Source organism: Dasypus novemcinctus, chromosome 9, assembly GCF_030445035.2.
Source record: "Dasypus novemcinctus isolate mDasNov1 chromosome 9, mDasNov1.1.hap2, whole genome shotgun sequence".
NCBI classification, from domain to species: domain Eukaryota; kingdom Metazoa; phylum Chordata; class Mammalia; order Cingulata; family Dasypodidae; genus Dasypus; species Dasypus novemcinctus.
In genome coordinates this window covers 116129147-116155908 of record NC_080681.1, presented here as the reverse complement: position 1 = coordinate 116155908, position 26762 = coordinate 116129147, and the positions used below count along the sequence as shown (strand labels likewise).

Here is a 26762-nt window from a genome sequence, read left to right as displayed (position 1 = left end):
GGGGCTGTAGGGAGAGGCAGGGACTGGACTAGACTCTGCTCCTCCAGGCTTGCATTTAGCCAGACCCCCAGGCACCCGGGCGCAGGTGAAGGTTGAGAAGCCAGGCAGAGGTGACCCATCCGGCCCCCCCCCCCTCCTGCCCAGCTCTCAGGTGCCCCGTAAGCACCCGCCGCGACTCGACCTAGACAGCAGAGGAAGGCGAAAGGAAGGAGCTGGAAGGGGGGAACAGAGCGAGGCAGCCAACGTGCCGTGGGACCCAGGGGAAGGGGCAGGGGAGAGGCGGTGGCGGTGGGTGGGCTCCTCCAGCCCCGGGGTCCTGTACTGCACTGAGAACCCTGGACCGGGCAGGGGCCACACCTGAGCTGCCTGGGCAGGCTGATTCGAGCCAGGGGTGGCAGGCAGAGGGGCCAGGGAGTGGACAGGCAGACTGTGGACCCACGGCTAGAGCCAGCCCGTGGGATGCTGGTGGAGAGAAGGGAGGTGGGTAGAGATGGACACGCAGAGGGCTCAGGGGAGGGGCAGGATGGAGAGAGCAGTACAGGCAGGGGTGGGGGCGGGAGGGGCACAGGGAGAGAGTCCAGGAGCGGCTCATTGAGAGACAGAGACAGAGAGATAGAGGCTGGGAGAGACAGAGAGAAAGCACGAGGGTCAGAACAGCCCCGGGGGAGGCACACAGGTCTCGAGACCAGAGCAGGGCGAGGCTGCGAGATAAAGGGGCGAGGTGCCCCAACTGGAGGAGCAGAAGGGAGATGGGAGGGAGGCCTAGAGCCAGGGGGTGCAGGCGCAGAGGGCGAGCTTGAGGGCTGAGATGCAGGACAGGGGGTAGGGGAGGGGGAGGCAGGGACATGGAGGCTGGGGCTCTGCAGTTAGACAAGCCCAGTTAGGGTCCCAGCCCCACCACCTCAGACCGTGTGGCCTGGGGAGGGAGGAACTTCACTCCCTGGGCCTTGGTTTCCTCTCCTCCTGGGAAGCTCAGTGGCAGGCAGTGCGCTTCTCCCCCATGTCGTGACCCGCCAGACCCCAGCCCTGCCTCCCCTGTCCCGTCAACCCCATCTCCCACACACGGTCCAGGTTTCCAAGGCAGGGCCCTTTTCCAAGGCAAAGGGGGTGGCCCTGGCCCGAACCCCAGATCCCCTCCCTGCTCTGTGTCCTGCCTCCTGGTGTGGCCAGGGTGGGTCCCAGGGCCCCCAGCGCCCAGGGGTGAGGAGCCCTGCCCTCTGCCGAGTGTTTCCCTTTAGTTCCAGATGCCGCCCTGACAGGTGCTCTCCTGTGATTAATGTCCCCGCCCCCAGGCCCAGGGCCAGCCCCTCTGCCCCACGCCAGTGCGCCAGTGCCGACGGGGTGGAGGGTCGGTTCAGGGAGCGAGCCCTCCAGAACCTCCTGCAAGGGGGTGTGTGTCAGCAGAGAGCTGAGCTCTGGGGAGCAGGGGAGGGAGGCCGCTGGGGGCCTCCAGGGTGGGCACACCGTCCTGAAGACGAGCCCCTGCAGGTAGGCATGGGAGCACACGGGGAGACCTTTGGCTCTCAGGGACGTGGGCAGGTGAGCTAGATCGTGACGTGAGCACGTGGGACTTGGCAACCTCAAGGCCCTGGGCAGAGAGGCGGGCATGGACTATGAGTAGTTGGGAGAAGAGCAAGAGTAGGGACTTTGGGTTCTTTGGGGGACTCTGGTCACGGGGACCGTGGCTGGGGGTGTGGGTTTCGTTATGTTGGTCATAGCTGAGTTGGAGAGTGTTGTCTAAGTTGGGCCCATGGTTACCTGCTGTGTGATCTTGCATAAGTGCCTTGACCTCTCTGTGCCTCCCTTGCCTCATCTAGAAAATGTGGATGCCAGTAGTACCTACTTCACCGTGTTGTGAGGAGTCAATGAGGTGACACACATAAAATGCTTAGAACACTACCTGGCGTGGAGCCAGCCTTAAAGAACCATCAGCTAGGATCAGGAATGGGTCAATGTGGTAGTGCAACCAGCGCGGCTCAGCTGGGTTATAATCAGAGCTGGGGGCCCAGGGTGGAGCAGGGGGGCAGGCAGCATGGGATGGGGTGGGGTCTGCGTTCCAGTTCCTTTCCCCACCTTGCCCACCCCCCTTTGCGTATAACACACGGCGTCACCTCCCCAGCTCTCAGCACCTTCCAGAAAGCCGCTATCTCCACGCACGCATCTCTCCACCGCCCTGGGCCTGAAACGAGACGGCATCTCCCCGCCGCCGTCCCCAGCCTCTTGTTTGTTTGGTATGTCGGCGCCGTGGGCAGGTTTTTGCTAATTTTGTGCCTGCCTTTATCAAACGGGGATTCACAGGCACTTTATCCTCGATAAGTGGATTAGTCAGTGAGCTCGACAAGAAGGTGTCGGAAGCAGGGGCTGCTCCGGAGAAGATATTTGTTTTGCAAAGAATAGAGCCTGCGTTCCCTGCCCGGCGCGTTCCAGGCAGGCAGGGCGTCGCCGTAGCTGGAAGGGCCCTCTCTGGCACCTTTTCCTGGGGACAGGGGCGTCCTAACTCGTGGGAAGTTTCTCCAGCACAAGCAGACAGTGAGAGGGAGGCTGGCCCGTGGGGAGGGGAGAAGGAAATGCTGAATGCCATCCAGCCGCCGGTGCACTGGACTCGTTTGGACTTGGAAACCCTCCCTGCGCCGCACGCTCCAGCTTCGTACACCTCCCCTCTCCTTCCTTCTCTTCCCTTGTCTTCTGGCCTTTCTCTCCCTTTTTGCGTTCTTTCTTTCTCAAGGCACGAGCCTCTGCCAGGCCCTGGGCTAGGGATTGTGAATTCAGACATGGATACAACGTGGCCCTTACTTGCAGAGGGCGGATGCCAGGGGAACAAAACCAAACCCAAGAACCGATCAGCCCCCAAACACAGCAGCAAATCTGGTGGAAATCCCAAGATGCTGCCAACTTCCTCCTTCACCTTGAGATTTCTGAGGGTGGGCCTGGCCCACAGGGGGCCTCTCAAACTTATTTCCAGGGTGCACCTGATAGTAGGGGAGAGTGCCCGCCCTGAAGCCCTGGAGGGGGTAACACAGCTTCACGTGTGAGCTTTCACGTGCATGTGCGTTTCGCACTCTTTGCCACCATGAGTCCGTATTTGGGTGATGACGATGTGATAAATGAGCATCGTGTCAGTTGTCGCTCCAGGAAGCGGCACCACGTTTCACCTGTGATTGTGAGTCGCCCACGATAGCTGACATCACGTTGGGACTGAGGAAGGAGGTGACAGTGACTGCGATGTTTGGAGTGGGGTGACCCAGAATGATGGAATCATAGGCAGGAACAGGGGACCCAAGAGGTGTCCCTGGACCAGGGGCAGGTGTGTGGAGGTGGGCAGGAGGGGTCAGGGCCGAGGTGTGGATCGCCCAGACCTGTTTCGGCAGAGACCCGGAGATGGAATGAGACGCTCAGAGAGAGGACAGAGGCAGAGGCTGGAAGGATGCTTGGTCCAGCTCTTCCTCCGCAGCGGGATGAGAATATCCAGGGGCCCAAATGTTTCCTTTTCCCCGTCCACTTAAAATCTGGATGTCCAGGACATTGGGCCTCCTGGTCTATGCTGGAGCAAGGATCGGGAGGGGGGGGGGGGGGCGGGGAGCAGACACGCGAAGAAGGAGAGAAAAAGACGGAGCTGAGCATTCCGAGTCCCCAGCTGGTCCTTAACAGGTCTGTCCTCCCCGAGCTGCCTCCAGCTGAGTGTGATTTTGCTATTTATTTACATGTAATTATTGCTATGAGGTGCAGATATTAACGCTGTCAAGAGCAATTTGCTCTGACATTTTTCACTCGCTCAGTTGCCCCCGCCACTCTTGGCGTAGCCCAGGGCTCTCCCAGCTCCGGCCTCTGTGCGCTCGCTGGCCTGGCCGGGAACCACCCAGCCGGCAAGGAGTGGCGTCAGCGAGCTCACCCAGCTCCTCTGCAAACTCATTATGCTTTGAAATTGAATTTGGTCGGGGAGAGGGCTGGCTGGGCCCCGCTCCACCTGGCCTGGGCCGGCTCGAGACCTCACTATCCTGCCTTCTGCAGAGAAGAACCAGCCAGGGGCTGGGCTGGCCAGGGCAGGGGGCCCTGTGGCTGAGGCTGGCAGAGGCCGGTGGAGGCAGCTGGTGAAGACAGTGGAAAGTCATTGTCAGAGAGGAGGGGGGTGGTATAGCCCTGCTAGACACAGTCCTGAGGCAGGGATGGCATGAGGTTCCATGGGGGTAGGAAAGGTGCCGAGCTGGCTCTGGAGTGGGTCCCTTAGGTACTTGCTAGAAAGAAAATTGACTTTGCAGTCACACCTCCCTGGGTTCAAATCCCAGCACTGCCACTTATTAACTGCATGCTCTTGGGCAAATTATTTAGCTCCTTGGAGCCTCAGTTGTCTGATCTGTAAAAATGGAACACTGCATACCCAAATTTCAAGGAATCTAAGACACCTTGCTACTGGCCCTTCCTTGATCTTTTCAGAAAGTGTCAACGAAATCTTGTCACACAGGTCATGGTGAGCAGCTGTAGTGAGACGTCATTGATTGTAAGATGCACCCCAATCTCAGAAAGATCAAAATGTGCATTTCAGAACTGATATTTCCTGACAGCTGGGGTGAGGAGTGAATGACAGTGTGGCCAGCACACAGTAGGTGTGTGGGGCTCCTACTGTGGGGCTCAATAACCAAAAGCCATGGTCATTTTTCCACTTGAGCCACTCGATGACCAGGGGCCACTTTATAGAAGAGGAAACTGAGACTCATTCATTCACTCATCCATCCATTCATTCATTCACTCATCCATCCATTCATCTATCCATTCATTCATTCACCCATTCATTCATCCATTCATTCATTCACCCATTCATTTATCCATTCATCCATCCATTCATTCATTCATCCGTCTGTTCATCCATCCATTCTTGCCTCTTAAGGACTTTACCTCTTGGAACGGGCAAGCAGAGCCTGAGCTATTGTGGCCCTGAGCCCTTAACGCATTGTGATATGTGCCAGCTTGTCTGCCCGGGGACTAACGAGGCCTCCCTGCTACCACTCAGTCCCTGCCACGGCCAATCTGCATCCTCATCTCCAGCAATTATCAAGGAGGACCCCCCCCCCCACACACACACCCCCAAATGCCGGGGGCCCCGAGAGCCTCCTTTCCCAACCTGGGCTGGGGCTGGAGTCCAGGAGGTCCCCCTCCCCCCTCCCCCCTCCCTCCCTCCTCAGCTCGGCCAATTAGGCCCCTGACACCTGGAGCCGCTGACAAACTGTTCCTGTCACTTGCTCTCTGTCTTTCATTAGGGCCGTGGGGGAGGGGGAGGGGCAGGGGAGGGGGAGGAGATGGGATCTTTCATGCTTAGTAAGGCCAGATACATTAATTACAAAACGGCCATTTGCCGCGTGAAAGTGTGCTAATTAAATTTATGCAATCATTATCTTTAAATAGTCATATCTTTCCCGGAGATCAGCCCCATCGTTCCCCAGCCCGCCGCTGCTCCGAGCCTAGTCGCCCTAATCCCCTGTCCTTTCTGTCATTTATCGCTCCGTCGGAGACGATCTCCCAGTCCCACTGCCCCTCACCAACTCTGGCACTCGCCAGGGCCCCGGAGCCCTTGGGCCCATCCTGGCATGGACACCTTAGACTTGTGCCAACCCAGGAGCAGCCCAGGGAGGTGGAGACTAAAGCCAGCCCCCTTCGCATGTTTGCAGATATTTCTAGATGTTTCCAGATATTTAGCTGACATCTTGTGAATCAAACATTGGAACCCATGTGTATGTGTGTGTCAGAGCATCAAACCAGAGAAGCTTTACCTTCTTGGATGTTATGTGGGAAGTCATTCTGTCCATCCCCCCATCTGCACACAATCTTTAGCTAAGCCTCCAAAGACACCTGGGGTGGGGAAGGGGCTCTTTTTAAATCTGTTGGGTTGAAGGAGGGTGTGGGTAGGAGTCGTTTATTTCATTCATCCAATTCTATGCCAGGCGCTGTGCTGGGGATCAACAGAGAAGTTTATTCATTCATTCATTCAACACATCATTGCTCGATACCTACTATGTGCCAGGCACTGTGAATAAGACACCAGACCTGCCTCCAAGCAGCTCCTAGCCAAGTCCAGGGAAGTCCTGCCTTCCCGAGAGCCATGCCAGGGTCCGGGTCAGCCTGAGCCTAGGGCAGGAAGTGGGGCCAAGGCAAGGCTGAGAGTTTTTTCTCGGTGCAACGCTCAGAGCCCAGTGATGTCAGACCCTTGCTGGCTGAGCCTTTCAGAATCTCTGCCCCCACACACTAGGAAGTTCTTATCAGAGTCTTAACTGACTCCCTTCTGCTGCAATTTCAGAAATTCTCTTTTCCAGTTTTCCTTCTCAATCAAACAGCCTGTCTCCTGAGGCTTTGGAGGTCTGCTATGTGGAACTCCCACGTGGAGGGAAGAGATACCTGGCAGGATTTGAGAATAGGTGGCCGCCTCCCTGGTCAGAGGTGGCGGTCGATGGCCAGGTTCTTGCCACGTCCCGTCTGAGCTTCCAGGACCTTGGGCCTAGCCTGTTCCCTTGGGGTGATCATCAACTAATGGGGCAAATGGGACACATGCCCCCACACATGCATGCAGCGCTCACAAACACACATCCAGTACTCATATGCATGTGTAACACGTAAACAGAACACTCACCCATGAACACCCCTGCAATACTTGCACACACATGCATGCACATGCACTACTCACAGGTACACATACGACACTCACAGATGCACGCAAACTCACACATACACAAGATGCTCCCACATGCACACACACGCAAGTCACATGTATACACCTGGAGGACTCCCATGGGAACCTACACACACACACACACACACACACACACACACACACGGAGTTAATGAAAGCCCAGAGCCATCCCTGGTAAATGAAGGTCACAGCCAGGCACAGGGCAAGGGCATTGGATTAGACATCAGGAGTCTTGGGTTCTTGCTCCAATCCTGCCACTCACCTGCCGTGTGATTCTAGGTGAGCCCCTAAGCCTCAATTTCCTCATCTGAAAAATGGGAGAGCAGTGCTTCATAGAGTCGTGATGAGACTTCCTAACTGTAAGGTGCTATGCCTGTGCAAGACAATGGCAGCTGCCAGGCTTAGAAAAGCCTTCACGGAGGGCTGGGTGGTGATGAATGTGGAGAAGGCGGGGCTGGGGCTTTGGGGATGGGGGCATGGGAGGGGAGCAGGCTGCCGTGTGAGAGGCCGGGGGGTGGAGGGGTGGGGTGTGAGGGCTGTAAGCACAGAGGTGGGAGGTGGGGGGAGCTGCGGGGGGGGAGCAGGGGACATGCAGGAAATCTTGTTTGGAAGCTCCAAGTCGGCACCCGAAGCCCATTACCGCTGTCCACAGGGGGCAGGGAGAGGGGAGGGGCCCCAGATCCTCTTAGCAGAGAGGGATAGAGGGGGAGCAGGGGTGGCCGGCTGCCTGGGTGGGTGATTTCTGGCTCGCACTAATCCCAGTGTGGAGCTGGGGACAGGCAACGGAGAGGCGGGGGCCCATCGTGTGATGTGTGTCTGGATGTCCCTGGGGGGAGGAAGATGAATCTAGCACGTAGGCTTGAACCAGTGAGGTGGCGAACGCGGCGATGAGGCTGGGATGGGCGTGAACGGGCGGGAGCCTGTTGACCTGTGCGTGTGCCTCTGTGCAGCTTGGGGACGGTTAGTAGCCTAGTGTGGGGGGTGCCCGCGTGCACTTTTTCCTGAACACCGTTCTGTGTGTATGTGTGCTGGTATGCCCGTGGAGCACATTGTGTGCATTCCTGGACGTGTGTATGTTGTGTGCACATCCATGCCTGTCCATCTGGGTGGGACCTCCTGGGGAGCCTTTAAAAATCTTCATACCCAGACCCTCACTCTGAATCTCCAGGGGGTGGGACCTAGGCATGGGCATTTAAAGAGCCCCCCCAGGGTTCTAATGGGCAGCTGAGATGGAGAGTCCGTGACTGACTGGAGAAACCCCAGGGAGCGTCTTCCTCCACAGCATCCCTCACTCTCAGCCTCCCTGGCGGGTCCCCCTGCTCCCAGAGATCACCTCCAGACCCCAGACCCTTAGGACGCAGGACAAGCCGTGGGCAGGGCTGCCCTGGAACATCCACCAGCCTGGAACAGGTTTCCAAGGCGTTCCATTCCTGGAAGCCGTGCCCTTGTCTTCTGTCCTTGACAGTGGGAACAGGCTGCTCCTAAAATATCCCCCTCTTCACCTTTGCTGGGAAAGGGGTGAATTGGCAAGGCAGTAGACCAGGGCTGGAGCTGAAGCCGAGGCTTGGAGACAAAACCACTCACTGTGCCGAGCCAGCAGTTCTTTCCAGAGCCAAAGGCAAACCTGGGGGCAGGAGGGGGTGGAACTGAGCCCAGGTGGGAGGGAGGCACAGCTGTCCCCTGCAGCCCTGTTAGCTTGCTGCGTGACTTGTGTGAGCTGCTGTCCTTCTCTGAGCCTCGGTTTCCCTGTCTGTGAACAGGAGGCCATCTTGGAGGTGCCTCCCAGATTTCATGTGCATATTTAGGTGTGCTGACATCTAAGTGGGGTAAGCATATTAGGTAAGTTGAAGAAAAGCGATGTGAAAAAGTTTAAGGAAAGGATTATCCTGCTGGCTCATTAGGATTTTTAGGAGAAGCTGTTTGGCAAGAGGTGTTTTAAGTTGGATTCAGGTATTTGTCTCCCGGGAGGTGTGTGCTGTGGGAAGGGGGTCTGGGTCTTCAGTGTCCTCTCGTGCCACCCCCTCTCTTTTCAGACCAGCACATTCAGGTCAGGGAAGGGGTGCGACTTGTCAAAGGTGACACTGCCCCTGAGACTCCCACCTGCTGCTGAGCTCCCTGTCCTGCTCGCAGGTCCCTGGGTCTGTGGGGGGCAGAGCTGTGCTAACAGGCAGAGCGAGGGTCCGTCTAGGGAGTGTGCGGGGCCCCTGGGGAAGGAGAGGTGAGCCAAGACAGGGCCCCTGAGTCTCAAGTGACCACTTCAGTCTCACTTCACCAGGGTCCTGGTGCCCCCTCCCCTCCCCCTCCTTCAGGTGGTGGGGTGGGAGGGGGAGGGGGAGGAGGAGAAGGGAAGAGGGGAAGAAGAGGAGTGGGGGAAAGAGGTGGGGGGAGAAGGGGGAAGATGAGCTAGCATTGACTGAGAATGGTGCGTCCAGCACTGCTGATGGGTTTCGGGTGCAGTTAAGCCTTACAGAAACCCCGTAGGTAGCTATCATCATCATCATCATTCCCAGTACATAGATGAGAAAACTGAGGCACAGAAAGGTTCGAGAAATTCCCCAGGGTCACAGCTAGTCAGCCGTGAGCATGCCAAGGAGACAGTGCCTGCTGCGGGGGAGCCCGCTGGGCCCTGCCCAGCCTCATGCCTCTTCCCGGGACCGCGGGGTACCCCTCTGGCATTGTGGAGGTGGGACTCCCTGCTATGCCCTCTGACCCGGCAGTCCTCCGCCTGATTCCAGCCCCCCAACTCACCTCCAGGTGCCCCATCCTGACCTCGCCCGTCTCCAGGCCCCTGTGCCTCTCCCTTGCGCGCCCCCGTCCACCCACCCAGAGCCTGGCGACGGCAACCGCACTTCTAATTGCAGCCGTGCTCCCCAAGCCACGCTCGGTTATCACAGAAGGTGCAGATCTGGCAGCTCAGCCTCCGCGGTCCCAGGCCCTCAGGGCCAGCTCAGGAACGGAGGGAATTAATTACATTTTTCCCATCCCCTTCTTTTAAAGGAGGGGACTGCACCGGCGCATCCCCGGGGAGGGGCCGGCGCGCAGAGGCTCTGGACGCGGGGCTGGCACGGGGCTCCCGTGGCCCCCACCCCTGAAACAGGCACGCTTCCCCCCAGCGGGCGGAAGGGAGGGCGCGGCTGGCCTCTTATTGATTTAGTCTGGCCGAGGCTGGGACTGATTTGGAGCAGAGGGAGAGGAAGGGGCTGGGGGCTGGGCGGGGGCGATGGTGGATCGGGGGGTGGGGGAGGAAAGGAGAGGAAGGGATGGCTGTCAGTCAGCCTGATGGACAGCCTGGAGATTTGCCTTCAGATAAAACCTTACAGATGTGGAGGTCGGTATTGATTTTGAGTTAGTAACGGTAACGTACCAAGAAGTAATACATTAGTGCAAGCAAGGTCACCGGGAAAAAGGCGAGACCACTGGGGGAGAGGCCTTGGCATTCTTGAGGGGGGTGGATTACCGCATCAGAACGGGACTTCCTCAAGTTCAAAAGTTTGCAGGCCCCGGACCTCAGGTGGGCCCCAAACCATAGGCCGACGTTTCCTGCTTCTGCAGGTAGAGGGACTGAGGGGCCCCCAGGCCACCGGAGGCCAAGGGCAGGCCGCTTTGGCCTGCAGGGCTTGGCCCATGGGGCTAAGGGCCTCTCCTTCAGGGCGCTCCGGCTCAGCCCAGGTTTATCTGCTCTAGGGGAGGGAGACCAGCTGGGAGTTCAAATCCCAGCTGTGCCTCTTAGGAGCCTTCTCCTCTGCCTCCCTGTGAGTTCAGTGCACCCGTCTCCAGGGTGGGGGCAGCAGTGGCCACTTTGCACAAGGATTCAACAGATGACCCGTGTCACAACTTGAGGCTGTGGTCCCCCCTCCCTGTTCTCTTCACTTGGGTCCTGTCCCATTTGCTTGGAGGCTGCCCTGCCTGGAGACAGGGGGCTGGACAAAATGGAGTTCCTTTGAGCCACAGGCCTCCAGCGACTCTGGGAGAGAGTGAGCAGAAGCTGCACCTCCCCGGTTCACACCTGCCCCGATGTGGATTCAATGCGATGTTCCAGGGCGAATCCATTACAGGAAAAGCTCCCTCGGCCTTCTTGCTGATGGCCCGGGGTCCAAGGCCTCTGAGCCACGGGACACCCCATATGCCCTCTCCAACCAAGACTCCAGAACATTTTACAGCTCCGGGGATTTTCCTTCTCCACCTTGACTTTCCTGCTGATTCTTAAAGCTGCTGTGTGTTCCCACCTCAGGGCCTTTGCACTTGCTGAGGAGCCCGGAAGAGCCCCAAGAGCGTGTCTGTGTCACCTTCCCGTGGCTGGCCCTTTTTGGTTCACCTCTTTGGGGAAGTCTTCCCTGATGCCCCAACCTGCCTGCCCCATTTTCCCTTCATAGCTCTTACCAGTATCAGAAATTCTTCTCTTGTTCACCTGCTTGTTGTCAGCTTCCTTCACTAGACTGACAGCTCCAGGAGGGCGTGGGGTTGGTACTGTTTGTCGCTATACCCTCGATGCCCGGTGCGGCATCTGGTGCTCAGTAGGGGCTCAATAAATTTTTGTCATATGAATATTCATGAATTCAACAAGGCTCCTCGCCGTTCATCGTAGGAAGTAGGCACGATGCTGGCACCGGGTACATGATGCACAGTTCCATCCTGCCCTCAGGGAGCACGCGGCCGAGCCGTACCCCCAGCCTGGCACAGAGCGGGCACTCCAAGAAATGTATGTTAAATGAAAAAAATGACCAAATAAGGGGCATCTTTAGGAAACAACACATTGTTTGGTGTTGCTGGGACGTCAAGCGGGAGCTGGGCAGGGGTGAAGGGGTTTGGGCAGGCAGGAGGTCAGGTCAGCCTTGAGGGGTGGGGTCAGATCTGCTGGGGATCTCTGCTTTACAGCATGAGTAGTGGGTCTACACACAGCTCCCAGCCCAGGCCCAAAGCACCCTCGTCCTCTCCCCCTCTTCCCATCATCCCTTCTTGGCTTGGTGTCTTGGAGATGAGGAGGAGGGAAGGGTCACACTGGGGTCTCACCAGAGCTAACAAACCCTCCCAAGGTCTCCCCTACCCACACTTGTCCTGAAGGAAGGGAAACGAGGCCTGTGTGTCTTCCCTGAGCTCTAGGTCCCTTCTAGGACCCAAGCCACCTGTGAGGGGAAGCAGGAGGAGTGTGTGTGGGGTGGGGAATGGAATGGGTGCTTGTGTTCTTAATGGTTGAAGTCTCAATTGGGAACCCTACAGGCACCCTGGCACATCCCAGATGTGGCCCCAGTGGAAAAGAGTGTGGCTCTCCTAACCCCCGGCGCAGTGATAAAATCCCCTGCCTCCTCATCCTTGACAGTCAGAGGGCACCGAGCCCTGCTCCGTAGCATCACGCGCTCCCCACCAGCCCCTGCACCTCCCCTCCCATCTCCACCCCAGCACCCCCCAGCCCCTGCACCTCCCCTCCCATCTCCACCCCAGCACCCCCCAGCCCCTGCACCTCCCCTCCCATCTCCACCCCAGCACCCCCCAGCCCCTGCACCTCCCCTCCCATCTCCACCCCAGCATCCTCCAGCCCCTGCACCTCCCCTCCCATCTCCACCCCAGCACCCCCCAGCCCCTGCACCTCCCCTCCCATCTCCACCCCAGCACCCCCCAGCCCCTGCACCTCCCCTCCCATCTCCACCCCAGCACCCATACTCTTGACCCTATCATGAGGCCTCCAAAGAGCCTTCAACACAGAGGGAGTTTGGGAGAGGTCTCTCAGCTCCCTAAAAAGTAGTTCAGATGTCGTTCAGCACAGCCTCCTGCCTCTCCAGAAGACCTTCTCTTGCCTTCCCCCAAATCCATGCCCTTGTGTCCTTTGCCATCTTGAGGGGGTTGCTACACCACTAAGTCCCCCTAAAGCCCACCAGCTATGGTGCAAAGGGGTCAGATATTGTCTTAGCTTTTAGAACCATACAAAGTACCCCACACTCTGGGCTTAAAACTGCAGCAGTATCTGGACTCACGGTTCTGGAGGCTCCAAGTTCCAAATCACGGTGAGACGCTCCATCTGAGGCTCCTGCCGGCCCCTCCTGGCTTCCGGTGCCGGCTGCCATCCGTGGCGCTCCTGGGCTGGCAGGTGCACCACAGTGTCTGCCGTCCCTGCCGCACGTGGCCCTCTCCCCATGCCTGTCTGTGTCCAGCTTCCCTCTTCTTATGAGGACTAGTCATATCCAGCACCTTCTGAGGACCTGAGGGTTAGGACTTGAACATACCTCTTTGGAGGACCCAGTTTAACCCTAACAGGTGCCTAAAACTGAGAGTCAGTCTTACAACTTAGCAGGTGAGCCAGGGCAGGTGAGCTGGGCTCTGGGCTCTGCTCACTCACAGACCTGCTGAGAGATCTGGAGAGCCACGGCCCTTTGTGGCCCCTTGTGTCCCCTTGTGGCCTCCGCCCCATGCATCTCTGCAGGGCTGTGGCTGGGAAGAGGCACGTGGGTAACCGCTGTGAGGAGGGAGGACCATCGGAGCTGGGCCCTGTTTCCTGAACGCAGCGCTCGGCCAAGCCTCCAGCCTCTCCAGGTTTAGGTGCAAGCACCCTTTCTTTCCCCAGGGCCGCAGCTCCGCTGAGCTAAGGAACACCGCAAGGGTACCCTGAGCTCAGCATCTGTCTCTGGCCCGAGGATTTCACAGGCCATGCCCTGAGGCAGAGACAAATCAAAAGTGGAAGATATAAAAAATACACAGAAGATGTCCAGTTGATAAAAAGATAATCGCTCGCATGCTCACAGGCTGCCTTCTCCCCACGAGGCGGGCAGGGCAATCAAAGGACGCAACTGTGCCCAGCCTGGATTGCAGCAGAATTCTTTAGCACGATGCTGGGCAGACTGTCAGCAAAGCTGACCTCACCTGGCATTCAGGGCCACCCTCCCGTAGCATCACCAGGAGGCCACCAGGGGCCTGGGGCCAGCGGGTCACTTCTGCCAGGGCAGGCCAGACCTGCCCCTCCCCCTGCCACCCTTCTCTCCTTGCACTGATCAGGCACCTGACACTCTCCCATCCCAGGGACTCCTGCTACCTGCTCTTTCTCTCACCTGCACCACTTTCCCCTGCTCTCTCACCTGGATAGCAGGTGCCACCTCCTTCAGAAGCTTTCCTGACCACCAGGCTGGGGAACTGCCCTCCGCTGGCTCCCACCGCCTCCCCATCCCCAAGCTGCCTCCGGCACACTCCTCACCACCCTGTGTCTCGATGCCTCCCCACTGGACAGGGCATCCCCAACCCGAGGTCAGAGACCACGGCTCTTTCTCCTCTGAAGTCCCAGGGCCCGGCCTCAGGTCTGGGACCAGAGTCACCGTCCATGCAGGTTTGTTGAATGAATAAATGAACACACCAGTGAACGAACATCAGGTTCTTTAAGCAGAGTTTCTAGAGACAAGACTCGCTGTGCCAGTCGAGTTGACAGCACTGAGGACCAGTTCCTATTTGCTGAGCCAGGCCCAAGAGGGGCAGAGGTGATGGCCATGGGCATCTGGGCGCTGGCAGAATGAAAGGAAGGTTGCTGGGAGACAATGTGAGATCCGTGGCCATGTACTTTGGGGGTGTAGCTGCAGGAAGCTCAAAGTCCAAAGAAATCTAGAAGGTACCATGCCTAGAGCAGAAAGGGGAGTGAAGCCTGATTGATCCAGAGTCCTGCTGTAACCTGAGTGTTTGAAGGTGGAGGTAGCCCCAGACTGATGGGGGAGGCACAGTTCTATGTCCTAGAGGGGCTCCCTGTCCAAAGGGGGAGACATCATTAGCTAATTAGTTCATCCGTTCACTCATTCATCCATTCATTTGTTCGTTCAGCGGTTAAGTACAGAGTGTCCCTTAGAGCCAGGCCCTGGGGATGTGGACATGACTGGGGCCCTTCCTGCCCTGCCCCTTAGAGCCCCAGATTCAACCAGGCACTAAAGACCAGTGACCGTCTTACCCACAAGGGCAAACAAAGCAGGTAAACTGAGGACCTTGATGCAGCAGGAACCTCAAGGAAGCCGCTCCAGCCAAGGCCTGGACAGGGCCAGCCCGGCATGGTGGCCACCCAACATGCGCCTTTGGGGCCTGTCCCCCGAGCCCGCCCGCTGGGCCCCGCGCTGACCGCCTCTTCCCCGCAGGTCATGAGCATCCTGAGCAACCCTAGCGCGGTGCCGCCGCAGCCGCAGGCCGACTTCTCCATCTCCCCGCTGCATGGCGGCCTCGACTCAGCCACCTCCATCTCAGCCAGCTGCAGCCAGCGGGCCGACTCCATCAAGCCGGGGGACAGCCTGCCCACCTCCCAGTCCTACTGCCCGCCCACCTACAGCACCACCGGCTACAGCGTGGACCCCGTGGCTGGCTACCAGTACGGGCAGTATGGCCAGAGTGAGTGTCCGCGGCCCTGGGCGTCGCCCCCTCCCTGCCCTTGTTCCCGCTCCCAGGTCTCCTGTTTGTTGGTGGAGAGCTGCAAGGTGGTGGTGGGGTGGGGCTGCCCATTTCACAGGCTGGGAAACTGAGGCCCAGAAAAGGGAAACGACTGACCTAAAATGACTCCGAGATGGACCTCAAATCCAGACCTGTAGAGTAGCGCTGTCCCATCAGAACATAAAGCAAGATACCGACATAATTTAAAATTCTCTAGTAAGTAAAAAGAAAAAGTGTCGTTATTTTTACTAACATTTTATTCAGCTCAACATATCCCAAATATTTCAACATGTAATCCATCTAAAAATGACTTAGGAGATATTTTACTTTTTTTCTCATACAAAGTCTTAGAAATCCCATGTGTATTTTATACATGACATAGCATCAGAAATATTTGCTCCCTGCTTACTTTTATAAAGTCTGCAGTTGAAAAGTAGATTCACACACCCGAGTTGTTTCAAACATACTTAAAAGGTTTCCGGTAATTAAATAACTCGTTCAAGTATCAGTTTTTAAATTTAGGTCGATAGGATTAAATAAAATTTCAAACTTCGCTTCCTGGGCGGCGCTAGCCACACTTCAAGCGTGGCTGCTGTGCTGGACGCGCAGGCTTAGCGAGCCTGCCTCTTTCAGCCACAGGGCGTGGGTCTAGCCCTGGGTTGCGCCCTCTCCTCTGCCTCGGCAGCGCCCCCACACCCAGCCGTGGTTTTCCCAAACTCTGAGCCGGTCTTACCTGCCCACTGCAGTCACCTTGTCTTAAAATGAACCTGCAGACCAAAGGTTGGAAAGGCCAGCACAAGCCTCAGCTTCCGGCCGCCGTTGCCGAGGCCAGAGCAGGGCAGGCCACGGCGGGGGGTGGGAGGTCACTCAGCGGGCAGCTCAGCGCCCCTCCTGCCCCACCTCCTGGCGAAGGCCTCACCTGCGGGTGTCAAACTAATCAGAAGGGCGTGGGGCCAGAGGGCAAGACCCCCAGGCCTGAGGGCCTCCTCCCCCCAGCGCTGCCCTGGCCTGACTTGTTGACCTCGACTTCCTCACCTCCCTCCACCCCCGGCCTCCTCACCTGGCCTTGGCCTCCACGGCCAAATGAGGGCCAGCTGTGTGGGCCTCCACCTCCCAGCTGTGTTCGTGATTCCTTTCCATGCACGTGTGTTTGCATGTGTGTACGTGTGTGTGAGTATGTGAGTGAGGCTGGGGGTCAGTGTGTGCATCTCTGTGAGCAGGTGAGCATGTGTATAAGCATGTCAGTGTGCTTGCGACCACCTGAGTATGAACGAGCTCCTCGTGTGCATGAAACATGCATATGGGTTTTGCATGTAAATGCACATGTGCATATGTTTGACATACACGTATGTGGTTGCAACACAGGCAAACAAGTGTTTAGATGTGTCCTCAGGTGTGCACAGATGGTTGAGTGTGCCCATTTATGAGACTGTGCACTTGGCATATGTGCTGTGCATCTGTCACTGTGGGGACACGTCTGAAAAACATGTAGGCATATGTATGGGTATATGTGAATGTGTGAATGTGTGTCCGTACATGCATGTGTATAGATGTGCATTGGGGCTGGCATCTACGCTTGAATGTGTGTGCATGTGATGGTGTGTATTTAGGAGCACAAGCATATGCAGATGTGTACAACATGTGCACACGTATGTAAATATGGATGGGTGTGTATGTCTGAGTGTATGCATAGTTTGTGCTGGGCACGGCTGTGTGTAAGTTTGGGCACGTACACGTGCTGTGTCTGGGGTGAACGTGTGTGCAGGGAAGTTGGTGCGTGGATGTGTGCAGCATGTGCAGGCATGCGTGTTTGAGGGTGGGGGGCACACATGTGCATGAGGGTGTTTCCAGAGAAGCCCAGCGTGACCCCTTGACCCAGCCCGTGTTCCTGGGTGTGGAGCTGGACACACATGCTCTTGATAAAGATTTCTGAGCGGCTCCAGCAGCAGCAGCAGCCCCTGGCCCCGGGCAGGCGTTAGTCACACCCGGAGCCCCATGCCCTGCTCCGGGGGCTCCTGCCCAAGTAGGAAATAAAATTAACCCCAAAGCCAACATGGGGGTCGGCAGGGGAGGGGGGATCAAAAGGGAAGGGGCCCAGGAGGCGAGAAAGGAGCGTTTGTTCCCCTTTGCCTGGGAAAAGCCGGGGGGGCCAAAGCCATTTCCTCCTCCCCTCCCCCTGCCTCCATCCTTCCCTCCCCCTGCCTCTCTCTTTCCTTCATCCCCCTCTCTCCCTCTCCCCACCAGCTCCACTCTTGCTCTCCTGGCTCTTTCCTGGCTCCTCCTGGGGCAGCTCAGAGCTCCTTCTGGGCCACATTCTCCAGCCCCACCCAGAGGGAGCCCCAGCACAGTTCCCACCCCCCTCACAGAGGCTCCGGGGTCAGTGTAGGAGGGGCCGGAGGGTAAGTCTATCCCTCTGTCATCAGTTAGTGTGGGCAAGTCGCCCTGCCTCTCTGAGTCTCACTCTTCCCGTCTGAGGCATTGGCCTCAGTGATCTTGAAGTTCCTCCGTTGCACCGCGCCCCACGCCTGCCTTGTCGGGTGACAGCCCAGGGCACACTGTGTTCCCACTGGCTACCTGCCGCATGGCCACAGACAACTGGCTACACCTGCAACTGAGCCCCCACCTGTCCCCAACGCCCCCTGTGTATTCCCAGGCCCACCTGGCTCCTGCTCCCATCTGTCCACACCTGCATTTGGGGTCTCACCGTCCACTTGAGATGCCCCTAACTGAGCGCTCATGGTGGGGTGGGCGCCGGGCACGATGCTTGTTCCTCGCCTCGGGCGATTCTCAAAACCCCGCCCCAAGCTGGGCGTTCTTTCTCCCCGTGTTGCTGCAAAAACCAAGGCCCAGACTCAGTAACTTTTCCAAGGTCAGTAGGTGAACAGTGGATGCCAGGTCTCCAAACCACAGGCTCTCGTGAGACACTTGGTAAGGCCACACTTCCAGGCCTGCTCGCATGTCGCACACTCCTGTGTGTGGCTAGAGGCCCATGCACAGATTTATTTGTATGTGAGTATTCGAGAGCACCTGTCTGTACGTGGCTTCAAGACACAAATATACAAAACGTACCTGTCTGAAAGAAGGAGAGCTGCCCGTCCCCCGAGCCCTCACCACGGGCCAGCCTTTCCCCGCACAGGCGCCCTGTGTGGTGTGCGGGGCCGTTCTCGTTCTCACCAGACAGACCAGGAAGTGGGGTCCAGGGAGGTTCCTTGCCTGAGGCCGTGCCCTGGCACACGCGGGCGTGCACCTGGTCACACCTACGGCCCCACCCCCAGAGACTCCCTCTCCGGAGTGCGTGGTATGTACCCCCGGGCCAAACTCTTCTGCAGTCGACCCCCCCCCCACCGCCGCTCATGTTCCAAGGACCTTCGCCTCTTCCTTTCCTGCACCCCACTATCGTCCATTCATCCGTCTGTCCCTCCCCATCCCTGGAGTGGTGGGGGTGGAGGGGCAGGGACTGGGGCGCACGGCAGATTAATCTGACCCTGGCCTTCCCAGAGGCCGGGGCGTGCTAATGATGGGGCTGATAGAACGCAGAAGTGTGAAAAGAATCTTAATAGATCTGACAAGTCTAATAAGGGCTTGTGCCTGGAAGGGTCCTCCTCTGGGGCCGAGGCTGACGAGGCGCTGACGGCTCAGATTTGTTTACTGGTTGGCATCGCCCCCGCGGCTCCTGCCAACTCCCAATTAAGCTAATTTGAGATGTTTAGAGCCCAGGCGCAAGCGCCAGGCAGAGGAGGGGAGGCACGGACAGACAGAGCGACAGGGTGGGCCATTGGCAGAGGCCGTAATGAGAAATGCCACAGGCCTGCCCTTGCTGACCCCTCGGCCTGATCTCGGGAGGTGCAGGCTCGTGGCCCCTTGGGCACCCTTGAGGTTGGCTGGGTCGTCACTAAAGTTTGGCTCCTTGGCATTTCCTTGCCCACCCAGACAGGGCCAATGTCACCTCCTACCATGCCCTGGGCATGGACTGGGAGCTGGGAGAGACCAAGGAGGAGAAGGAGACATTCCCAGGGGCCAGAGGCCCAAGGGGGACCGACCTGGGCTCCTCCTTCTCACGTGCTGGGCGTGACTCCGGGCAATCAATCCTTCTGTGCCTCAGTTTCCACAATTGTAAAATAGCAAGCACAGCCCCTAAAGCCTGCAGCTGTTGGAAGAATTAAATGAGTTCTGCCTAGCATAGAGTCAGTGCACAGCGCACGAGGGGTCTCACGTCGTCGTTTTCACCATTGTCTTCCAAGTCAGCCCTCTCACCCCCGCTGCAGGACTTGCTGGGCAAGCGGGGAGCACTCAGGAGGCAGACAGGCCTGACGCAGTGGCTTCCCCACATGCTGGCCGTGTGCGCTCAGACAGGCCACTTACATGTCCTGGAGTAAGAGGGGACCAAGACAGGCTTTGGGGTGTCGAGTGCGTCATTCACTTGCCAGCGGCATACACCCGCCTGGAACTTTCTCCAGCAAGCTGTGGGGCGAGGCTCCTTGGGGGTGGTGAGACCTGGCGTTTGACTACCTGGGTTAGAATTCCTGGCACCACAGCTTGCACAGTCACATGGGGCCTCAGTTTCTTCATCTGTAAAATGGGGTAATTAGTAGTGCCAAGCTCCCAGAGTATTGTGAGCATCCAGGGAAATCGTGCATATACAGCACTCACAGCAGGGCGGGCGCAGAGTGAACTCGGCCACTGTTATCTCCTCCTCCCACTATTCCTGTGGTCACTCTGAGAAGGTGGCTTCCTGGAGGAGGTGAGCCTCAAGCGGGCCTGGGGACACAGCTCCAAGTCGCAGAGAGGTACAGCCAGAGCTACAGGGTTCCCCCAAGACCGGAGGTAGCTGATGCTCGCCCCACCTCCAGCCCAGGGGGCAGACCCCAGGCAGAGTGGGGCCTGGCCGCAGTGATCCCCCCTCCACCACTTGGAGTCTGGGGGATGCGTGACCTCAGAGGGAGGTTGGCAGCAGCTGGGGAGGCAGCTCAGGCCCTACGCAGGCATTGATTTGCTCTCATCACCCAGCTTGGAGCCTGGCAAGCTGAGGGGCACAGCTGGAGCCTGGCAAGCTGAGGGGCACAGAGGCCGGCCACCCCAAAGAGCATTTAGGGGTCTTTAAGAACCTAGGGGGCCATGCCCTGAGCCCTCTGTGCCCAGCATCCGAACGTTTGTGACCTTGTTGGATCCTCACGACACTTAGAGGCAGCTGGAATTTGTTCATCTCGTTTTACAGGCGAGGAAACTGGCCTACAAAGGCGATTTTCCCAAGAGGGAGGCAGGACTCCCGAGCCGCCTCTTTCACTGTCCTTCCCTCCTCGCCCCATCAAGAGTCACCTTTGCTTGCTAACGCTTAATGCCAGGATCCTGCTGCTTTCGAGCCTGCGTTTATTGAGCTTATTATGGGCCAGCACAGCATGAGCCACCTGACTTGTGCTATGTCCTCTAATCCTCATCACCGCTCTGCAGGTTAGGTGCTGTTATCATCCCCACTTTACAGACAAGGCAGCAAAGGCTTGGAGAGGCGAGGAAGTGCTGTCCTCCAAACCACACAGCTGGTAAACCGCGAGGCAGGCCCTGAAGCCAGGTCTTCTGAACCATTAGGCAGCACGGCCCCTCTTGGCTCCATTGCTAGTCCCGTCCACCTCTCCTCCCTGAGACTCACCCTCTGGTCATGCTCCTTGCCTCCTGGCACCACCCACCTGCCAAAGGCAGGACCCACCAACCTTGGGGGAGTATGTAGAATGTCCCAGGGTCCCTGGGCAGGTGGGAGACAGAGCACGTGCTGGGCCAGACCTCGTGATTCCCAGTCCGGTGCTTCTTCCATCTTCCTGTTGCCTCTGATCCTAGAGGTCCCAGGGGTTAGATTGGCTGTGGCCGTGAATCACAGTTTGGGAGGTGGCATCTCTGTGCCTCAGGAGGTCTTGGTCACATGCCAATCAAATCATTTGGTCAGGACTGATTTCTGCTGTAGCCTCAGGCAAGCACCATATGTGCAGTCAGGACAGAACACATGTACACACATGCCCAGTGGTCCTACCTGCGTCACCTTGTTCAGGTAAGAACTCACCTGTGCACAGTACTCGTACATGCACAGACCTTCCCACTGCTCATCAGTTCCCAGGTGCACCTGGCTCACACATGTAATATTGCTCATGCATAAACATTCATGTGTCTGCTCATCACTACCACTCATTCTTGCTTCGGCTGTTCACACACATATGAGTACACACCACTCACATGTACACACCACTCACGTGTACACACACCCTTGGACACTCAGCCCTCTCCTCTGGGTGACCAGAACTAATGAGGGCTCGAGGGCTCAGTTCCCTGCCGACAAGGGTCCTGGTGCCCCCTCCTTGCCACACCCCTCAGCTTACCTGCAAAAGCTGCTTTGACTTTTTCAGCAAGGGATCTTGCTTTGCCTCTTCCAGGGACTGGGCTCAGAGTCCAGAGAAAGCAGAAGGGCTCCACAGCACTCGCTGGATTGTTATCTGGGCTCAGTGAGACTTATCAGCTCTCTACAGTAGAGGGCTTGTTGGAGAGGGGACTGATGAGTGGATGGACAGATGGAAGAAGGATGACTGGCTGGGTGGGTGGATGGCTGCACGGATGAGCAGATGCATGGGTAGATGGGTGGATGTGGGGTAGATGGAAGAATATGCAAAAGAACCTCAATTTCTAAGAGTTTCTCTTTTTTTACAGCTGCTGTTGATTACCTGGCCAAAAATGTGAGCCTCTCCACACAGCGGCGCATGAAGCTTGGGGAGCACTCTGCTGTGCTGGGACTCCTGCCCGTGGAAACTGGCCAGGCCTACTAGGGACCCTGGGGCGACTTGCCCTAGCCCACGTCCCAGCCCAGCCCTTATTGACCCCTGAGCCTCCCAGCCTCAGTCCCCTCCTCCCCCTGGGGTCCCAGGAGACCATGAAAGGAGGCCCATTCCCTTTTCATAGCCAGCCCTCTGGAGATGCAGCCAATCTGTCCATTCACCTGCGGTTAGAGATCCAGAGCGACCCCGCTGGAGTCTTTGCCCCCTCACTCACTCCCCAGGAGGGTTTCTGGTCAGCTGCAGGCCTCCCCTTGTCCAGCCCTGTTGTGGCCTCTGGGTGACCTCAGGCACAAAGACTGCAGCTTACCCTGAATTGAGCACCTGGGCACCCAGAGGACGGCGGCACCTGAGATGCGGTCCCTGGAGCCCTCTGGACTTGACTGCAGTGGATGCCCTGGCCAGAGGTGGAGACACAGCTCGCAGGGCTGCTCTCAGCTGGAAGGGCTGAGGACCAGCCCTCCAGGCTGGGTCTCTGACCCCAGGTCAGAACGACAGCCTTCCCTCTGGACATAGCAGGGCTACGGCCTCCCCTCCACCCAGGAATCCTGTGGACCTCAGGACCCACCGCATATACCTCTGTGGGGTGTAGAGGGGCAAATCTAGGCCAGGCAGGGAGACTGGGAAGCCCAGGAGGTGGCTTAACCAGGAGGAGGGAAGGTGGGGGCTTGTCAGCCCTTGGCCAGGCCCTGGCTACAAAAGGAGCCAAGCCAGGCCAAGTTCCAGCCTTGACCCACCCCATGTAAGACCTGGGGCGCCTGCCAGACCCTTCGGTTTCTTCGTTAGCTGGATTGAGTGGGATGAGGAAGGGGTCAAGCCTTGAGGACACATGAGTGAAGAATCCTAAGGCCAGCTGGGAAGGGCGGTTTCTACCCAGGATCCCCTTGCTTGTGCAAAGATTGCTTCAAATTCACACCTCCACAGAGTTCTGATTTCCCCCCAGTCCTCCAGGGAGACCTGACCCCCACCTGTGCATGCCAGATCTTCTGGGAAGAGGGCCTCCATCTTCCGGGGAGTCCCTTTAAGCTGCCAGGGGAGGGGAGGAAGAGTAGCTTTGCTCAGAGTTTTGGAGAGGGTTCTCGGGCCAGGCGGGGCCTCCTGTGCTGCAGACTAGACTGCCCACCCCCTGGACATTTTGGGGGGGGCATGTCCCTCCCGCACCCAGAGGGGTGTCTTTCAAGGTTAACTCATTCTTGGCCGAGATGCCTCTGCTTCTCCACCACGACTGAGCTGGGGGCACGTGGGGCAATTCTCAAGTAACCACCCCTGGGCAAAGGTTCCAGAGAGGAGAGAAAGGCACCTTCCTCCACCATTCGCTTGGCTTCCTCAGACTCCCTCAACTTTGGGGGATGGTTCAAGATGCTGGTTACTCCTCCCTTGGAGTTTCTCATCCTCTTCACCTATTTATCAAAATTATATTCATTTTCACCATCGTCATTATAGTCTACGCTTGGACCACCTGTATTGAGTGCTGCTGAGTAAAAGGCACTTGTGATGGGACACGCAAGCACAGAATCCACAAAGATCGGACCACATTGCTTGTACCCACCTGGCCACCTGAGGCCATCTCCTCGCTTAATCCATGCAAGAGCCCTCAACCAACAAGACATTCCTGGAAGGAAGGGGTGCTGCTTTGGGTGTCAAGCTGTGTTTGTCACTCCCTACACAAAGGCAGCCATGGGCCTGGGAAACTGGGTTACCAAGATGCTGGGACACTTCCCTGCCTGGATGTCATCTCTGTGACAGATGCTCACCTGTTTCTCATCACCAGATCCAATAATATCAAGGCTGTCTTGGTCCATGAGCAGAGTGGCTCATATCTTTGGTTTAGAGGAACATATTAATAATTGGGGACAGACTTTTGGTAGCAGATGTGTGTGGTCCATCAAGTTCAACCAAAATTTCAACTGGGCCATCTGCCGCAGGAGACTTTTGGCTTTTAAAGTTCCAGAAAAAAAGGAAGACTGTTCTTCCTTGGTAACCTATTCCATGCTTTTGTAGCTCTCACAACCAGGAAGCTCTTCCTTAAGATCAGTCACAGTTTTCATCCACATTCCAGGAATAGTCAATCCTCCCCCCTGGAGGCTTGGCTCAGCAAATGTCTGAGTCTCCTTACACCCCTTGTTACTCAGGAGCAGGGATCTCAGGCAGGTGACATCAAAGCCTCCCAGCCCCACCCCTCAGGAGGTAGCATTCCAATAATGGGACCAATCCCAAATATCTTCTTCCTATAGTGAAATGGAACTGAGTCCTGCTTGGGAATAAACCAAATGATTTCTCACAGCATCCAGTACCTCTGGAGTTCTCCCAAGCTGCCATCTTGGTTGAAAAATGGGACTTATCTCCCCAGAGGCCCCACCCTCCTCAGAAAGAGACCCTTGACTCCCAACAGGTTTTCCCTAAAATCCTGTGTATATATGTGTCTAGCCAACTTGCTCTACAAAATTTAATCTCGTGTTGGCAGCTCACAACTTTACTAGAGAGATGATGTTGGATAAGAGGCACAAGGCCTCAAACTCTTGGGGTTGACCAGAGCTTGATAAAGAAGGCCTGAGTCCCATTGGCCAGGCTGGCACAGAACAACCCCCATCCATTCCTGTAAATAGAGTCTGTAGCAAAATAAGAGATGTTTCCTCCAACTTATCACGAGTAGCTGTTGGTCCTACCTATGGGAGGGCCCCTCTTCTGAGCTCATTGTACATTAGTTGGAAACTTGGTGATGTGCTGTTCGTTTATAGGAAGTTGACTTTTTATATATATCCTGAAAAAGAAAGAAAAACCCCACAGTGCGTGTCGTGCTAGTGCCAGGGACCATCTGTAGGGATATATCTGCATATCGTGTGTTTCAAATTATACATTCCAGGATCTGTTGGGTTCTTTAATTTTTGTTGCTTTGTTTTGTTCATTTGGTATTTCTCTCTTGCTATGAAAAAAAAAAGGAAGTAATGTGTAAGAACCAAGCTATGCTTTATACTCTTGTTTTATACTTGATTTACCCTTTGCTGTTCCTTTGCCAGAGGAACATGAAAGAACAGAGATAGGGGGAGAAGAGAGAAGGAAGAAGAGAGAGGTTTGCCCAGAACAAAAGTGGAAAGGTCAGTGTTCCAGTGTGACTGGCTGTGAACAGGACAGGACCCAGGCTTTACCACTCCCCCGAAATCTAGCGTTGCTTTAGATGGGGCTGGTGAAGCGTTCTGAGCTTTGGATCCCAGAAGTCGGTGAAACTTCATGATTGCCCAACTAAGACATTCATTCTCGGGGGCCTCTCTCAGGTTTGTGTTCTCCTCAAGCCCCTGGATGGACCCTTCACTCTTGGACGCTTTTTGAGATAGACAGCTCTCTCCTGCCCTCCTGCAGAGGCACCGAACCAAGACCAAATGGGGCACCCCAGCGCCATCTTGAAATGTTCAGAGACATCTCTGCGTTTAATGCTTCTTCTGTCACCTCTAACACGGCCAATCCCCTACCTGCGAAATATCTCCATAGCACTCTAGATCATTCCTTCTTCCTAGTAACTGCAACTTGGTTGCTTCCGTGTTTGACTCACAGCCATTTTCCTCCATGTGGAAGTGAGTGTGTGTGCATGAGGGTGTGAGTGGGGCATGCATGTGGGCGTGAGGGTGTGTGTTTAAATATAATCGCACCATAATTTATTCAGCTATATGGAGTAGTAGACTAGAAAGAGAAACTGGTATTTGCTTTAACTACCTGCTGCTTGTAAGCGCTTCCTCTGTAACTCAGGCGTAACTGTTATACATTAAAAGAAATTAAAAGCATTTTGAAGGTTCAGAGTACTCAATTGATCGCCAATATGCGGTTGCCCTAAAGAAGGAGGAGGGGTGATGAAGGAGACTTTTGGCTTCATTGAAAGGGTCAGCGTAGGAACTGCCTCCACCGCAGTTGCTAGTGCCAAGCAGCCGCAGACAGAGGCCTAGTTAATTTTTGATAAGTGAGTACTATGGCTTAAGCACCTCTCTGAGCTCGTGAGAACAGCACAGTGTCAGAGAATGAACTGACACCCCAGTTCTCTCACCAGAACAAACTCTTCCCGCTGTTCAGTTTAGAACCCTGTGGCGCCCTTGTCATGGGAGTGGTACATGGCAGTGGGAGGTGGGAGAGCACTCGGAAGACCCCATATTGCCTTACAAGGAGAACCTGATACGGGGGTGCTTGGGCAGGGGAATTATTGAGGGAGAGCTCTCAAGAGAAATCTGAAGGGAGCGAAGGCAGCAGGATAAGGCAGGGGAAGAAGCTAAGCCAAGCCGTGGCTTCAACTGAAGTCTAACGTCAATTCCATGTGGACCCCCAGAGCGTGAATCGTAGCTCAGAAGGAGTCCAGTCTTGAGGCCAGCCGGCTGACCCTTTGCACTGGGGCATCGGTCAGTCTGGCTGCTGACTGTCGCTGGGGATGTGGGTGGGTGGGTAGAGAGGCCTTACCTGCCCATGCTTCTCTGGTTAAAGTGGTCCATGTGGGCTGAAGGCAGTTCTCCAGAGAAGGACGCAGCCTGGAGCCCTAATCAGCAAGAGTCACGTCCATTAGTGGACAGGTGCACTGGCCCAGGAGAGAGGATCTAGGCAGAGCACCAAAGCATGCCACGTTTATGTTCCCCTGGCTCTACACTGGGGGACCCATGTCATTCGAGGGTGCTGGTTTCCTTGGAGGCTCTCCTGAACAGAAAGGAGAGTGATTAGACCATTGTTGGGAGAAATGTGGGCGTGAAGGAATTGTAAGGCGCTCCTGTTGAGCCGGGCCATCCAACCTGGCCTGAGAGGGAGGCTGGGTCTTCTCGGGGTCTGTGACCAGTTGGGAGCCTGCTCCCAACCTCCTCCACTGAGTCACTGCAGTGTGATGAGTCCGTAAAGCACCCCATGGAATCCAGGCAGCTCGATGTCAG

The 26762-nt window shown here is 56.6% G+C and overlaps 1 protein-coding gene across 4 annotated transcripts in view; it reads left to right on the top strand.

The window, feature by feature from the left end:
* The window catches only part of PAX7 (paired box 7), a 100905-nt gene extending 75251 nt beyond the window's left edge, over positions 1–25654 (top strand). For all 4 annotated transcript variants that reach the window (XM_058304831.2, XM_058304833.2, XM_058304830.2 and 1 more), the window contains exons 8-9: positions 14773–15019; positions 21746–25654. In XM_058304831.2, the coding sequence (XP_058160814.1) occupies positions 14773–15019; positions 21746–21861 (363 nt within the window). In that variant the 3' untranslated portion in view covers positions 21862–25654. The remainder of the gene's footprint in view (positions 1–14772; positions 15020–21745) is intronic.
* Positions 25655–26762: the final 1108 nt, after the last annotated feature.